Genomic DNA, 15,059 nt, shown 5'->3' on the forward strand with positions numbered 1-15,059 from the left:
TTAATAATGGAAATACAAGCGAAATGTTTTGGGGAACCCAAAATCCAAGAAAAGAACAGAAACAGCGAGCAACAAAACACCATACTGTAGTTCATTATCGAAGTGGCTGGGAACCCCTTTGAGTTGTCCTGTGGGCAGCCCTATGGAAGTCCTGCTCTCAAGATCACCCTTGGGTAAAGGCATTACCTCTAAGATTTATCACTTATTGCAAGAACGGTCAGCTGACCCTCTCCTTAAAGTTAAGGGCTACTGGGCCCAGGACATGGCATTGGACATATCTTCAGTTGAATGGGATTCATGTTTTCAAAATGTTAATACTATGTATAAAGAAACAGGCAGTAGATTTATTCAACTTAAGACAATCCATAGGTGGCATCGAACACCGCAACAATTGTATAAATGGAACCTGGCCTCTACGGCCGAATGTTGGAGATGTGATGGTCAAAATGCTTTGATTTTACATATCTTATGGAGCTGTTCGGCACTTCGGGATTGGTGGGAAAATATAATGGAGGTAATTTTCAGTGTTTTAAAAAGGAGATTTGGTATCTCACCAAAACTGTCCATACTTGGTATAACCACAGAACTTTCTGATGGAGATTTTTCTAGTTATACAAAAAGATGGATTATTTTGGCTCTTACTACAGCCAAACGGGTCCTGCTAAGACATTGGCGGAAAAAGAACCCCCCTTCCCTATGAAGAGTGGCTAAAGACAATGGCTAAGTTGGCGTCTTACGAAAAAGTGACTTATGGTTTATTAGACAAATTGCATCAATATGATTGTATTTGGTCCCCCTTTACAAGCTGGCTTTCTGTAACTTGAAGAACAGAGGAGTAATGACAGAGTGGTGGTGTGGGGATTGGTGTGCGAAGAAAGAATAGGATAACTTCCCTTTGTTTTGTTTTTTGTTTTGTTTTTTGTTGTTGTTGTGTTTTGTTGTTGTTTTGTTGTTGTTTGTTTGTTTTTTAAACTATTTATTTATGTAGTTATCCTTAAGCTCTGTAATTGAAGTTTAAAATGAAATAAATAAAAATTGTTGATGAAAAAAAAAAGTTTAAACTTCAAAGCTCATGCATACATGCACATCCAGTGCTCAGTGTCTAATTGTGTGTTTGTGTTTTTACCTTTTTGCAGTAGCGTAGTGAAACATTTGGGCGGTGGATAAATAATGGAAAATAAAATTCAGACTACAGACGGCTTCAGGTGAGTACACGTGGTGCACAAGGACCAAAGCTCACCTTCTCAACCTGGACAAAATGAATTATTTTACACTGATACTGTAAACTTTTGTTTGTGTGTCAGGTTTCCATACATCGGAAACAGCTGCTGCATCTGTAATTCTGTCCATCCTGAGGAGAGTCCACACTCTACATCAGATCCTTGGCTCGCCTATAATGACGCACAGGTGCTGCACACAACTGGATCTGCAGCTTGTGAGGAACAGCAACACTCAGCCTACATCCTGTTTTACAAGAGAAACGTAAGAAGACACAGCATCTCATCCTGAAGTGAGAGAATGGCACGCCAGCTGCAGCCTAATCCAATCTCTCTTCTTTTCTTTTTTTGGTGCCCAGACACCCTTCAGTTTCATCATGTCATCCCTAACAATAGCTGTAGAGTTGGATGGAGGATGAAGACAGCAGAGAGCAAAAGAAACAGGTAAGAGCAGACAGGTAGTCAGAGTTAACAAAAACTTTTAAAGCCAGTGTAGCTTCTGTTTTGAACACATTTATTGATGACAATTTTATATAAATAAGCAGTGTGTTATACTGTTATCAGACAGGGACGTGCAGAGAGGTTTAAAGGGGCGGGTGCTCAAAGTTAAAAAGGGGCACATTGAACCATGCTGAATAACAACAACACACATTCATCAAGAATCTAATATGGGAAGGGCAGGGCTGTGTTGATCTGAGACTGTAGACATTAAAAAGTCCACAGGAGAGATGGTAGCTGATTAAACAAGTGTCATGAGATAATAACAAAATGCAAAGATTGGTGACAGCGCTTGGAACCATAAGGCAACGAAAAACTGTGACATAAACTCGGCTCTGCCTGTGAATCACTCTTTGCTTCTCTTCTCCCTTCCTTCCCTCCATCATTTCATATATCACTCTCCACTTGCTGTCTATCTGAGAACAAGGCACAACTTGCTATTGCAATAAACTATAATCTAATTATCCACACCTAACAACTCTTGCACTTAATCTATAATAAAATGATGACAGAAAAATGTTATAGCCCTGCCTTTAGTAGCCTCATACAGCTCCTACTGTTTCCTCCTCATGTCCTTACCAGCCATGTCTGCACAATGTTATATCATGAGTAATAATTTAAAAAAATCTATATACATAAAACACACACATGCACACACAGTGACATTTTAGACCTTCTTCAGAATACTGTATATACTATGGGCATCCTTACATTATTATTTATTACTAGAGCTACAATAATAAAGCAATGAGGAGGGGGAAGTAATAAATATGAAATAATGTATTTATGATGATTCCATTTGTTTCACTATCCACTCTGTGCAGGGCAAAGCTTATTACATTTTTAAACTGTAGAGATACAATCTTTTGTCTTATTTAAAATATAAATCTAATATAATCTGCTTCTTAATGTATGTTCTTTAAAATACAGCGTGTGTTTTTTAATATATTATAGTTATAATAATTATTATGTGGACATGCATATTAGATCGTTTTTTAGTGAAATATAATCCCTCCAGAAAGGCAGGAAATGCCCAGAAACTTACTTTAAAACTAAATATGTTCCCTAAAACGGTGACAGAGCTACAGACCCATGACAGCCTTACACAGGTAGCCAGCAGTTGCTTGGAGACGAGTACCATACAGTTCAAATGAGCATACATTCCAAAATATGCAAATTAGCCCCATACATCATAATGATGATGTTTGCTGTTCAGGGTATGAACATTCTATGCTGAAAGTTTATGAATATACAACCTTTGACTGCTTGTTTTCAGTTGAACTTTTGCAAAGCTGAGGAGATTTTCGCTGCGATCACATCAAGTCCAAAGATGTTTAAACTTCTTTTTCACAGAAAGGTAAGTTTGAAGAGACTCGCAGCACATTTCTATGAATATTTTCTTATGGTAAATAAGCATTTTTGAAACTTTTAAGGAAGCTTCTTGGATGATTTCTGTAAAAACAGAATTTTGAATCCAAATGAAGGATTTTGTATTTTCATACCATATACTTTGTTTTATGCCATTACTGATGTTGGTTTTCTTGTTTCTAAACAGAAATCACACAAACAAAACGTGGCAGAGAAGGAAATTCCTTCTACGTCTCATCAGAGGTAAAGAAATGCGCCACTCTTTAATGCTGCTGGAGATATTTATAGCAGTGGTTTAGTTGGAGCTCTTTTATTTCCCTTTTATTGGTGTTTTGTATTTACATCTTTTTTACTACTTCTAGTCTTGTCTATAATTTATATTGATTCAGAGATTAGCGTTTGAAAATGTAGAGTGTAAATGTACAAAATACATGATTTTGTTCCATTACAGTTATTAATTTTTATTTGCAATCTCCAGCATGTACTCCTTGTTAAAAAATTTCCACTTTGAAAAATAACATTTACACTTTTGTCCTCATCAGCATCCCGGATGCTTCTGTTACTGAAAATGGTCAAAAGAAGAAGAGAAAATGGAGACACCTCTGCTGTTCCTCGGTTTGCTTTTACACAAAACATATGAAATGCACATTCTCTTTAAATTGCACTTGTTAATTTAAAGTGACTTTACTTTTTTAATAAACGTTTGTTCGTCCTCTGCAGCAAACGGACAGCGATGCAGAGGCAGAGAGCAACACTGTGAAGACACAAAAAAAGTGTCGCTGGTTTCTTTTTAAATTCTGGAAGGTATGTTTTATGGAAAGAGTCATCAAGCATTTACTCATCACAGTTAAATGAGAAGAATTAAGAGCAATTTAGCACACAGCTATGTCCTCAAATTAAGTTCAAAGATGTTTAAACGTTTTTTTTTTCACAGAAAGGTAAGTTCGAAGAGACTTGTAGGATGTTTCTCTAAATATTTTTTATGGTAAATAAGCATTTTTGAAGCTTTTAATGAAGCTTCATGGATGATTTCTGTAAATGGTAAATGGCCTGTATTTATATAGCGCCTTACTAGTCCCTAAGGACCCCAAAGCGCTTTACATATCCAGTCATCCACCCATTCACACACACATTCACACACTGGTGATGGCAAGCTACATTGTAGCCACAGCCACCCTGGGGCGCACTGACAGAGGTAAAAACTGTAAAAACTGAATTTTGATCAGAACCAAGTGAAGGATTTTGTATCTCATAGGACAAACTTTAAAACTCGATTTAAAGCATGAATAAATTGTTTTTATTTTATTTAAAGATATTCCTATATATCTGCTTCATGAGCTGACAGCTCACTAAAGTGATAAATAATATGAAATGATACCAAATTTTCTAACTGGACACTTTTCATGGAGAGACTCCCTTGGTATGTTTGCTTTATGCCATTACTGATGTTGGTTTTCTTGTTTCTAAACAGAAATTACACAAACAAAACGTGGCAGAGAAGGAAATTCCTTCTACGTCTCATCAGAGGTAAAGAAATGCGCCACTCTTTAATGCTGCTGGAGATATTTATAGCAGTGGTTTAGTTGGAGCTCTTTTATTTCCCTTTTATTGGCGTTTTTCTTCCACCTTGTGTATTTCCATCTTTTTTACTACTTCTAGTCTTGTCTATTATTTATATGTTAAAATGTTTCAACTTCAAAGCTCATGCATACATGCACATACACTGCTCAGCATCCTGACATCTTTCCTAATTTTGTGTTTGTGTTTTTACCTTTTTGGAGCAGTGTAGCATGCGGTGGAAAAAAAATAGAAAGTCAAACTGGGACTATAGACTGCTTCGGGTGAGTACACGTGGTGCACAAAGACCAAAGCTCACTTTGTCAAAGTGGAGAAAATGAATTCTTTTACACTGATACTGTAAACGTTGTGCGTGTGTGTCAGGTTTCCAAACATCGGAAACACCTGCTACATGAACTCCTGCCTGCAGAGCCTCCTCAACATTGAGGAGTTCATAAGAGACATCAGGCGTCAGGAGGTTTTGTGGAGCACAGATCCAGAAGCTCAGCTCTTAAGGTGCGCTACGTCAACCTTCTACTTTCTTCAAAAACCTGAAGAACAAAGAGATCTAACAGCAGAAATGTCTGTTTACCCTTTCCTTTCTACAGAAGGCTCATTGATGTCAGGGACTGTCATGAGTCAACAGATTATGGCCTTAAAGATCACCACCTAAGAGCTTTTAAGAAGGCATTCAGCAATCAAGCTCCTGAATACACTGGCAGTGCACAGAAAGTACGTCAGCTATTTGGACATTTCGTTTTTTGCTTTACCATCTGATTTTGATGTACTGTTTTAAATCTCTCTGCTTTTCTTGCAGGACGCTCATGAATTCCTAACATTGTTCCTCGATGAGGTCAAAAGGCTCGCACCTCACCTGGAGAGGAACGCAGCTCTCCTGGGCCAAAGTTATGCCTGCCCAGTAGAAGACCATCACATTTTTAAAATGGAAAACATGAGGACATGCAAGAGGTAAGCCTGTCTTTCAGAAACGCAGAGCTGGTTGCAATATTTTCATATACCTCTTTTCCACCTACCTGATCTTTACTTTAACTACGTTACTCCTGAAATGTGTAGCTGTGGTCACCAATCATCACAGCAAGAGGACTTCACCAGCTTGTCTCTTGACCTTGTTCCAGAGGGGTCTATTATAAACATGTTAGAGACATACTTGAAGGTAAGATCACAAATTCCAATAGAGTTGTCGTATCAGCGATCTTAACACACCTTTTTTGTTAGTGTTTGTGCGTATGTGTGTGTGCATATGTTGAGATTTCTTTCTACCATAAAGCCTGTTTTCTCTGTGCTGTTGTTCAGGAACAAGAAATAGAATTTCGCTGTGATTGTGGAGGGACGGCCTCAGAACTGAAGTCGTCTTTTGATACACTGCCAAGGTGAGTAAGGTCACATCAGAATTGATCGACTGACCAGGTTTCCAAACTGTGGCGCATCAAATATCAGTTTTTCGAGACAATACTTGAGCAGTCGTTTTCTCCCATCTTCTGTTTGTGTTTGACACTCATTCTTCTTATTTTCTACCTTGTTTGTGTTTTTTTTTTCTTTTCTGCCAGAGTTCTGATCTTGCATCTGAAGAGGTTTGGCTTTACACAAACCTACAAGATTCAGAAGGTGGATGACCCCGTCAGGCTGCAGAGGGACTTGGTGGTGCCATCCAATCAGGTAAAAACAGACTGCAGAACGTCTCAGGCTACGTCCACACTAGCCCGGATAGATTTGAAAACTCCGTGTCCACACTAGCGTTTTCAGTCATTTTCAAATAGTTGTGCGTCTGCATTGAAACGGCCGAAAACGCTTACGTTCCAGTCCTGCGCATGCGCAAAAGTGAGTGAGAATTACTCACTTTTGCGCAGTGAGTAATTCTCACTTTTGAAGAAAAGCTATCCGGAGCATGTACAAACTGATATTAATCTTTTTTAGGGCTGTCAAAGTTGAGAGCAATCAAAACAACTGCTGTATAATGCACTCGGCTATCTTTGTTTAATTGCTCACATGACTGCATCACATGACTAAAATGCGTCATCGTTTTAGAAAGTCTGCGTTTTCGAGTGTCCACACTGCGACGGGACAACTCCGTTTTGAAATGTGTGCGTTTTCGAGAGCGTTTTCAAGATGCTGTGTTTTTCCTTGAGGAAAACGCCATCTCAGTGTGGACGGGAGGTCAAAGCGGAGAGAAAACGATGTGTTTTCAAACGAAAACGCATTAGTGTGGACGTAGCCTCAGCAAATCCGCTTAATTATGGCACTGATGTGAGACTTTATGAAACTAACACTCTTTGGATTTGTTCCTTCTCAGGGTGGTGGCTGTTATAGTCTTGTCAGCGTCATCAGTCATTATGGAGGCACAGAATCCGGTAAAACAACAGACTTGTTACAAACAGAAAATGAAAAGTTGCTACATTTTTTAGTGAAGGACTCACACACAAAAGCTTTTGATGTTCTAAGAAGCACTAAGTCAAAATCACTGTTTGCTTGAATCGGTTGACTTCCAGAAGTTGGATTCATTTGTCTTAATGTGATTTCAGGACACTACATCTGTAGTTCTGTCCATCCTGAGGAGAGTCAGCACTCTACATCAGATCGCTGGCTCACCTATAATGATGCACAGGTGCTCCACACAAGTGGATCTGCAGTTTGTGAGGAACAGCAGCACTCGGCCTACATGCTGTTTTACAAGAGAAACGTAAGAAGGCAAAGCATCTCATCCTGAAGTGAGAGAATTTTTAAATGTCCTGTTACCTTGTTAACCAGTTTTGTCTTCATTCTCAGTTCTGAAACAGGAAATGGAAGGAAGGAAGGAAGTTAAGGTCGTCATCATGCTGAGAAGGAAAAGCAGTCGTCCCAGCCCACCATCGCACACTGGAGGTAAGTATTGCCCTCAGGAGGAAGGGTCCTCCCAGAGAGCCTGGTCCTCCCAAGATTTCTTCCTCCAGGAGGGAGTTTTTTCTTGCCACCGTCGCCCCACATTCACTGGTCTCATCAGCAGGGACATTTTTAATATCCTAAGACCTGAACTCTTTCATGGCATGCATTTTTAATTTCTCTGTGCCATTTGGGTTGATTGGGACCTGATGAATGTAAAAACAAAGACATCAGATTCGGAAATCTACTAGTAGTTCACCACTACTAGAGATCGTCCTTTACTAGACCAGTGTTTGGCTTGCTCTCTGGGAACAACAAATTAGTGCTGTCAGCGTTAACGTCATTTTAACTAATGACGTCAACGCTGACATCACTAATTTTATTGTTATTATTATTAATATTATTAATTTACTTGTAAAATAAATTAAATAAAAAAAAACCAAAGAAATTATTTAATTCTTTATGTTATTTTGTTTTATTAAAATCAAAATAACAACAAAACAAAAATAATTAATAAAAAAATATTAAAAGTATTCAGCAGTGTTTTGTGAAATTTGTAATGAGCCTTAGTTAAGTTGATGTCACAGAAGTTTCTGAATCATTTAGATTGTTCAACAAACTGATTCACGCAGGTAAAGATGGTAAGCTGGAGCAATGGTACCCTTGGAGTTCAGTTTAAGTTTTCAGACAAATATTCCCTCGATCAGTTGCAGCTTCTGCTTTTAAATAAATGATTTAGCTGCAAATGTTTAGCTGCAGGTAGCAAAGTCCAAAAGTGACAACATTTCCGCTGCAGTCTCTCCAGAAATGGCTTATAAAACTTTGACCAAATTAGACATTTATCCTTGGATCATTGACAACCCTGTAGGGTGAAAATCTTTAATTGTACCTTTTATAACATTTTAACAAGTTACTGTCTCCTGCTGCATGTTTCCTGTTTTGGCTGAACTTCATCAGCTCAAAAAACTCACTGTGCTGTGGTGTACTAAATGGCCTCTGAACAGGACACACTGAAGGCAGGTTTGCAACGTTTAATCAACAAAGTCAAGATCAGTTAACAACAGCTGAACTAAAGACTTTCTTTTTCTCATTGATAAAATGAGGTCCATGCCAATGCGCTCAAATGGCACCTCCATTAATGGTGAGGGGCATAAAGGCGGTTTTTAAATGACCAGCTGGTTCACCAGCTGACACCACTGGACGCACACCATCGGTGCACATCCAAACATGCAAAAAATGCAAGATGGTGGTGCGCACAGATACAGCGGCTCTATGCTCTCGACACACTAAACATGGTCTGTCCCTACTCGTTACAACATGTGGAAATGTCAGTGCTATGTCAGGGCGCACTATTTGACTATCAGCTCTCATCATTTGATCAAAGGGCCAGTTGCATAATGCTATTATCTTCTGTGTAGCGAATTGCTGGAACGGGCAACCCAAACGCCACGTGTCCCTGTTGGTGGTGTGTGCAGGCCTACATACTGTCCTATTGAGCTACTAAACCCCGACCAATCAATGTTCAGATTTAAGGGGTATGATGGCCGTCAGCTAACCGCAGCTGTTACTCTTTGCATTTCCCCCCGATATTTCTTTTCCACCAGTAATATTGGGTATTTGTGAATATCCATGACTGACCCGGCCAGCTGGTCTTTGGACAGGGTCACGGCAGTTTCAAGGTTAAAAAAAAAATCCCTTTCACTGACAGACTGAAGGAAAGCTCCTCAAAAATGGAGGGTCTTCAAGCTCCTCAGTGGCAGGAAAAGGTTTCCTGGACCCAGTGTTGTATATTTGTTTCCCAAAATTGAAATAGTGGAGAGAAATCAGGTTCTGAAACCATCCAGAAGACAAAGTCTCCAACTGGTTTGTGGAAGTCCAGTTTCTCCAAATTAATCAGCAGGTGAAATGTCTCTTCATGGATGGTTTTGATTCTGTTGTTGTTCACAAACAAAGCCCTCAAAGCAGCATATGAAAGAAAGTCATCTTTCATTATTGTCTCCAATGTGTTAAAAGAGAGATCGAGCTCAGTGATGAGTTTTGAAGCGGCTGCAGGGACTTCTCGAAGGTTTTGGCTCAAACAGTCGCAGGATGTTGTTCACAGTGGTGACACTGTTGACTGGTGATTGACAAGCACTGAGATACTAAGATGACAAGCACAAGAAACATCATGACTTATTCTCCTGAGTGCCTGCAAAACACAAACACAAAATCAAACTCAAAGCTTTTCTCTCAGGTGCTGGTGTGGCACAATCTAATGATAAGAAAGGTCATGCTTACAGCTTTTGGAGCACAGCTGCACAAAATAACAGCTTTTGGAGCACAAAATGCATTACAGGCAAACCCAGTACCCAAACATGTTAACAAGGATAAAGAAAAAATCTGAAACAAAAGCAGGTAGTGTGGTGATTTATGTTGTGAGGATGCTTTCACTCCCATCAAAGTCACCCAGTGTTGAGAACCCAAATGAGCCCAAAAACCTCAAGTGGCTGCAACCAACAGCGAACGTCAAGAAGTGGATACTTGCATGTTGAGCCAGAAACATGCAGAAAACCCAATAGAGGCAAGACAGCACATCTTGGTCCCACTCAGGCAGTACGAACACCTGGAAAGAGGAGCCCACAGTTCAGACCCAAGGTCACTGGTAAGGACACCAGACAGCCAGTTATAAGTCTAGTTTTAATTTTCATTTGAGTTAGTGTTATGGCCTGTCTAAGGGTGGCCAGACCATAATATAAGGGTGATCCACCCCTGTCTGACCCCAAGCAGCACATCACACAACCGGTACAATTTTGATGGTGATTTTTTTTCACAGTGATTGAATTCTAACAAAGGAAAGGAGCGAACTATAGCTTCGGGGTGGACCCCAAAACAACAAACAAAAGGGGCCGTATCTAAAGGATGTACAAAACTTATTTATGAAAAGAATAAAACCAAATGACAATGTCTTATCTCCCTAACTAACAAAAACATGAGAAAAGGGTAATCAAATAAAAAGGCAGTCCACCCCTACATGCTCCTGTATAAAGAAACAGGTAACACAAAGCCTGCCGGTTGAGGTCCATGGCGGTGTCATCTTATATGTTGTCTCCAGGTCAAGGAGACAACATATAAGATGGATAGACAGACAGATTTCAAAATAGCCAGCTGGAATGTTAAGGGGTTGAATAACGGGATTAAGAGGAAGAAAATATTAACATATCTAAAGTTATCAAGAGTTGATATAGCCTTTATTCAAGAAATGCACATGTGCAAGTCAGAAGCCTTAAAACTTAAATGTTCCTGGGTAGGTAAAGTCTTTTCCAGTCCTGGAACTGATAAAAGTAGGGGAGTGTCAGTTCTGATTCATAAAGCAGTTAGCTTTACTGAAACAAAAGTAATAACAGATAAGGAAAGTAGATTTATATTGGTTTATGGACAACTACTGGACACACCAATAATTTTATGTAATATCTATGCACCTAATGCGGACATACTCGCCTTTTTTCATAACCTGTCACAGTATCTTTTGGAATTAGAAGGTGCACAAATAGTGGTAGGAGGAGATTTTAATCAAATACTGGATCAAGACCTAGATAGATCACTTCCTAGGAGAGGCACAGAGAGTAAATCTGTAGTTGCCATAAGGCAGATGACCTCAGATTTAGGTCTGAATGATATTTGGCGGACAATGCATCCAGAAGGCAGGGAATATTCCTTTTACTCTCCGCCTCATAATGTTTATACTAGAATCGACTACTTTCTTATTTCTGAAGCCTTAGTGAATAACTCCATAGATTCAAGTATTGGTAATATAGTATTCTCGGACCATGTGCCAATTTTTCTATGTCTTGGAAATATTTTACAGATTCCTCAAAGCCGCAGATGGCATTTAAATGTGTCCTTAATTAAAGACTCTGGGTTTATTAAATTGATAAGAGTTGAAATACAATTTTACAAACAGACAAATAATCGAGAGGACACTACATTGGCTACTTGGTGGGATGCTATGAAGGCATACTTAAGGGGGAGGATAATTTCTTACGCTTCCTTTAAAAAGAAGGCAGCTAACAAGAATATCATTACGTTAGAAGCCAAATTAAAGGCACTTGAGGCAGTACATTCCCATACAAAAGACAGAGTTACGTTGAATAAAATTGTTAAAGTTAAATATAAGTTGAATGTACTGTACAACAGAAAGGCAGAATACGCTTTATTTCGCATTAATCAAGCATATTGGGAAATGGGAGAAAAGCCGAGTCGTTTATTAGCATACCGTCTTAAACAGAAAGACAGTATGAACCATATCCCAGGTATACGACGATCACATGGGGTTATTTCAACTTCTATTAGACATATAAATGATGGATTCAGGGCCTTTTACAACAATCTTTATTCTACACAAGGTAGTTTAGATGAACAGAAACTCGAAGCATTCTTTACTGATTTAAACCTGCCACAGCTTTCTACTACTGACCAGCAGATTATAGATGCTCCAATTACAGTGGAGGAGATTACCCGTGCAATTAACAGTATGCCACTTAATAAAGCTCCAGGATTAGATGGGTTACCATTGGATTTCTATAGAGCATTTGAGGATATGTTAAGTCCCCTGTTGCTCGATGTTTATAATGAGGCGTTCAAAGTAGGCTCATTACCTCAGCCAATGCACTCTGGACTTATAACATTTATTCTTAAAACTGGAAAAGACCCTTTAGACCCAAGTGGTTACCGCCCCATATCTTTGCTGAATTCTGACCAAAAAATCTTGGCAAAGGTCTTAGCGGGTCGATTAAAAGTAGTAATGGTGAAAATAATTCATGCAGACCAATCTGGTTTTGTTCCAATCCGCTATGGTTCAGATAATATTAGGCGGTTGGTTAATTTGCAAAATTATGTATATGATTCAGTATATCCAACAGTGGCCCTGTCGCTGGATGCTGCAAAAGCTTTTGATTGTGTTGAGTGGGATTATCTGTTTAAGACATTATAAAAGTTTGGTTTTGGTGACAATTTTATTAGGTGGATAAAGATATTATATGATTCGCCTTCAGCGCGAGTATTGACGAATGGGCTCATATCAGACCTATTCCTTTTACAGAGATCCACAAGACAGGGTTGTCCCCTTAGCCCCGGTCTTTTTGTAATTGCTATAGAGCCTCTGGCACAAAAACTGAGAAATAATGTAAATATATTTGAAATTTCAATGGGTAATAGTCAACATAAGCTTCTATTATATGCAGATGATATGTTGTTACTTATGACCCAGCCTGGGAAGTCAATTCCAGCCCTATTAGAATGCGTCAACTGGGATAAATCAGAGGCAATGCCTATGTCAGGACACTGCCCCCATACTTTATTTAAACAGTGGGAGTTTCGGTGGTCCGTGAATGGTTTGAGGTATTTAGGGATACAAATTACCTCGGATTACACTAAGATGGTTCGAGCAAATATGGAGCCAATGTTTGAAAGAATAAAAATGGAATTTGGTAGATGGTCCAGAGTACGTCTCACAATATGGGGTAAAATTAGTTGTATTAAGATGATGACTGCACCCATGATCTTTTATATTTTATCTAATATTCCATTACACATTCCAGTATTTCAAAGATCTAGACTTTTTAATCTAGCAGTTTCTTTGGGGTAGCTCACTGCATCGTTTAAGTATTAAGAAACTTCAAGTGAGTGCAAAACAAGGAGGTTTTTCATTGCCTAATTTCCAATGGTATTATTGGGTGATGAACGTGAAACAACTTAGAGCTTGGTTACCTACTGCACCAGTTAAACCCATCTGGTCCCATACAGAGACGGAAGTTAATGGCGGTATTTCTCCTTGGAGGGAGCTGTTTGATAGCAGTCATAAAACTACCAATCCTATAATTGCAAAGACATTGTGGTTTAAATTACATAGGGCAGGTCGCTGGGACTTTATTAAATCACCTTCGGCAACCTTATGGAGTAATAAAAGAATTTTAATTGGAGGGACATCGGTTGACTGGTTACAGTGGCGTAAAGCAGGCATCCTTAATGTATCAGATTTATTTGACTGTGGGACTAAATGTTTTTTAAGCTTTGATAAAATTGTAGAGTTATATAAGTTGCAGCGTAATCAATTCTGGAGATATGTCCAAATACATAGTTCATAGGGCTGGGCGATATATCGAGTTTTTTAAAAATATCGATGTGACAATATCCTTTATATCGATATATATATATATATATATATATATATATATATATATATATATATATATATATATATATATATATATATATATATATATATATATGGAGATATATATATGGAGATATATATATGGAGATATATATATATATATATATATATATATATATATATATATATATATATATATATATATATATATATATATATATATATATATATGGAGATATATATATATATATGGAGATGATCTCTGATGTAATTCTGACCCAATTTATATGCAAATTGTTGTATGGTGGGGCCAAAAAGCTTTCCAGGTTATTTTGATCCTATCCTTCATCAAGCTCCTCTCCCACTATCTCCATATTGTTGGCTTCTGGCCTTGATAGAAAGTGAAAAGTCCTTAGCAGCTTGCTGCTTGTTTGCTTCCAGCCCTGAGGATCCCTGTAGTGCCACAATTCAATTCAAAGGCTTAAAATCAAGCCTGGTCAGCTACAGCAAGCACACAGCACCTAGGGAACCTTCAGGTCTTCAAGTCATCAGTACCGTTGCTGGCATGTTTTCAAAAGACACTTTAACATTTTAAATGTAATATTTGATTCTTTTTCTCATTTTAACATTTTTGGTGTTGTTGGTAAAGACCCAGTGACAGAGGAATTGTCTAAAGTCGTCTGTATCCGTCTATCTATCCATTCATAGGTTATAAATCTCACTCAAAGAGCTGAGACAGACAAAATTTACATCTGCAGGTGATGTAGAACTACCAGTTATCCCAGACTAGATGACAGGAGAGAAAGAAAATTTGACTTTTACATTAATGCACATTAGAGCAACAAAAGAATTTCAGTTGTCCAGTAATATGAACTGCATACTGGTATTTATGGTTCACTGATCTATGGATTTTTACCATATGCACTGTGTGGAAGAAGACATTATGTGGGTTTGAAGTGTCTTAAATTCCCTTTTTTGTAGCTTGAATGGATAAGACTTCACGCGATAACGTCTTTAAGAGGTCTTGAAGATGCTATGAGCAGTCTAAAGAACTTGCACATTAACTGGAATGTTCTGTGCTCTGCTCTCTTGTGTATGTTGTCTAAACTTGTGTTATATGAGATGCTCTTACAGGAATTGGTCATGGGGATATAATGCTAAGCACAACACAGTGCTCAGTATATTACTATTAACTACTGGGCATGGCTGCTGACTACTGGACAGTAATGACAGTATTGATTAGCCTTGCCAGGGTAATGCCAGTGCAAGTTTCCACTAATATCCATGAGTACCTATATGGAATAAATGCATATTGTCCACGATTTAGTCACATAAATACTAATTTATTTCCTTTATCACAACAAACTGCATTCTACGTACAATGCCTCATA

At 38.4% G+C, this 15,059-nt stretch overlaps 1 protein-coding gene across 3 annotated transcripts; it reads left to right on the forward strand.

Moving 5' to 3' along the window:
- The first annotated feature begins 683 nt into the window (after positions 1-683).
- On the forward strand, positions 684-8,027 carry LOC147339007 (ubiquitin carboxyl-terminal hydrolase 37-like). 3 transcript variants are annotated; one of them, XM_086298813.1, is made up of 18 exons: positions 685-1,205; positions 1,305-1,482; positions 1,577-1,661; positions 2,992-3,072; positions 3,271-3,326; positions 3,626-3,698; positions 3,804-3,887; positions 4,555-4,610; positions 4,868-4,924; positions 5,025-5,156; positions 5,249-5,372; positions 5,458-5,609; positions 5,715-5,814; positions 5,955-6,031; positions 6,209-6,317; positions 6,952-7,009; positions 7,181-7,338; positions 7,425-8,027. In XM_086298813.1, the coding sequence occupies exons 3-18, from the start codon at positions 1,626-1,628 to the stop codon at positions 7,428-7,430; spliced, it is 1,359 nt and encodes a 452-aa protein (XP_086154939.1). In that variant the 5' UTR covers positions 685-1,205; positions 1,305-1,482; positions 1,577-1,625; the 3' UTR covers positions 7,431-8,027. The 3 variants fall into 3 exon arrangements, with proteins under 3 accessions (XP_086154919.1, XP_086154930.1, XP_086154939.1); XM_086298793.1 differs by lacking the exon at positions 7,425-8,027 and having other exon boundaries at positions 684-1,205; positions 7,181-7,365; XM_086298804.1 differs by lacking the exon at positions 7,425-8,027 and having other exon boundaries at positions 684-1,482; positions 7,181-7,365.
- Positions 8,028-15,059: the final 7,032 nt, after the last annotated feature.

This window comes from Aulonocara sp. 'chitande type north' Nkhata Bay, linkage group LG1 (genome assembly GCF_057382095.1).
Source record: "Aulonocara sp. 'chitande type north' Nkhata Bay isolate Kocher_YH1m ecotype deep benthic linkage group LG1, A_spYH_male_GT1.1, whole genome shotgun sequence".
Lineage (NCBI taxonomy): Eukaryota > Metazoa > Chordata > Actinopteri > Cichliformes > Cichlidae > Aulonocara > Aulonocara sp. 'chitande type north' Nkhata Bay.

Coding starts and splice junctions, on each gene's coding strand:
- LOC147339007 (XM_086298804.1), top strand. CDS start 1,626: ATGGAGGATGAAGACAGCAGAGAGCAAAAGAAACAG. Junction 4,611..4,867: donor CCTTCTACGTCTCATCAGAG/GTAAAGAAATGC, acceptor TTTTTGGAGCAG/TGTAGCATGCGGTGGAAAAA. Junction 7,010..7,180: donor TTATGGAGGCACAGAATCCG/GTAAAACAACAG, acceptor ATGTGATTTCAG/GACACTACATCTGTAGTTCT.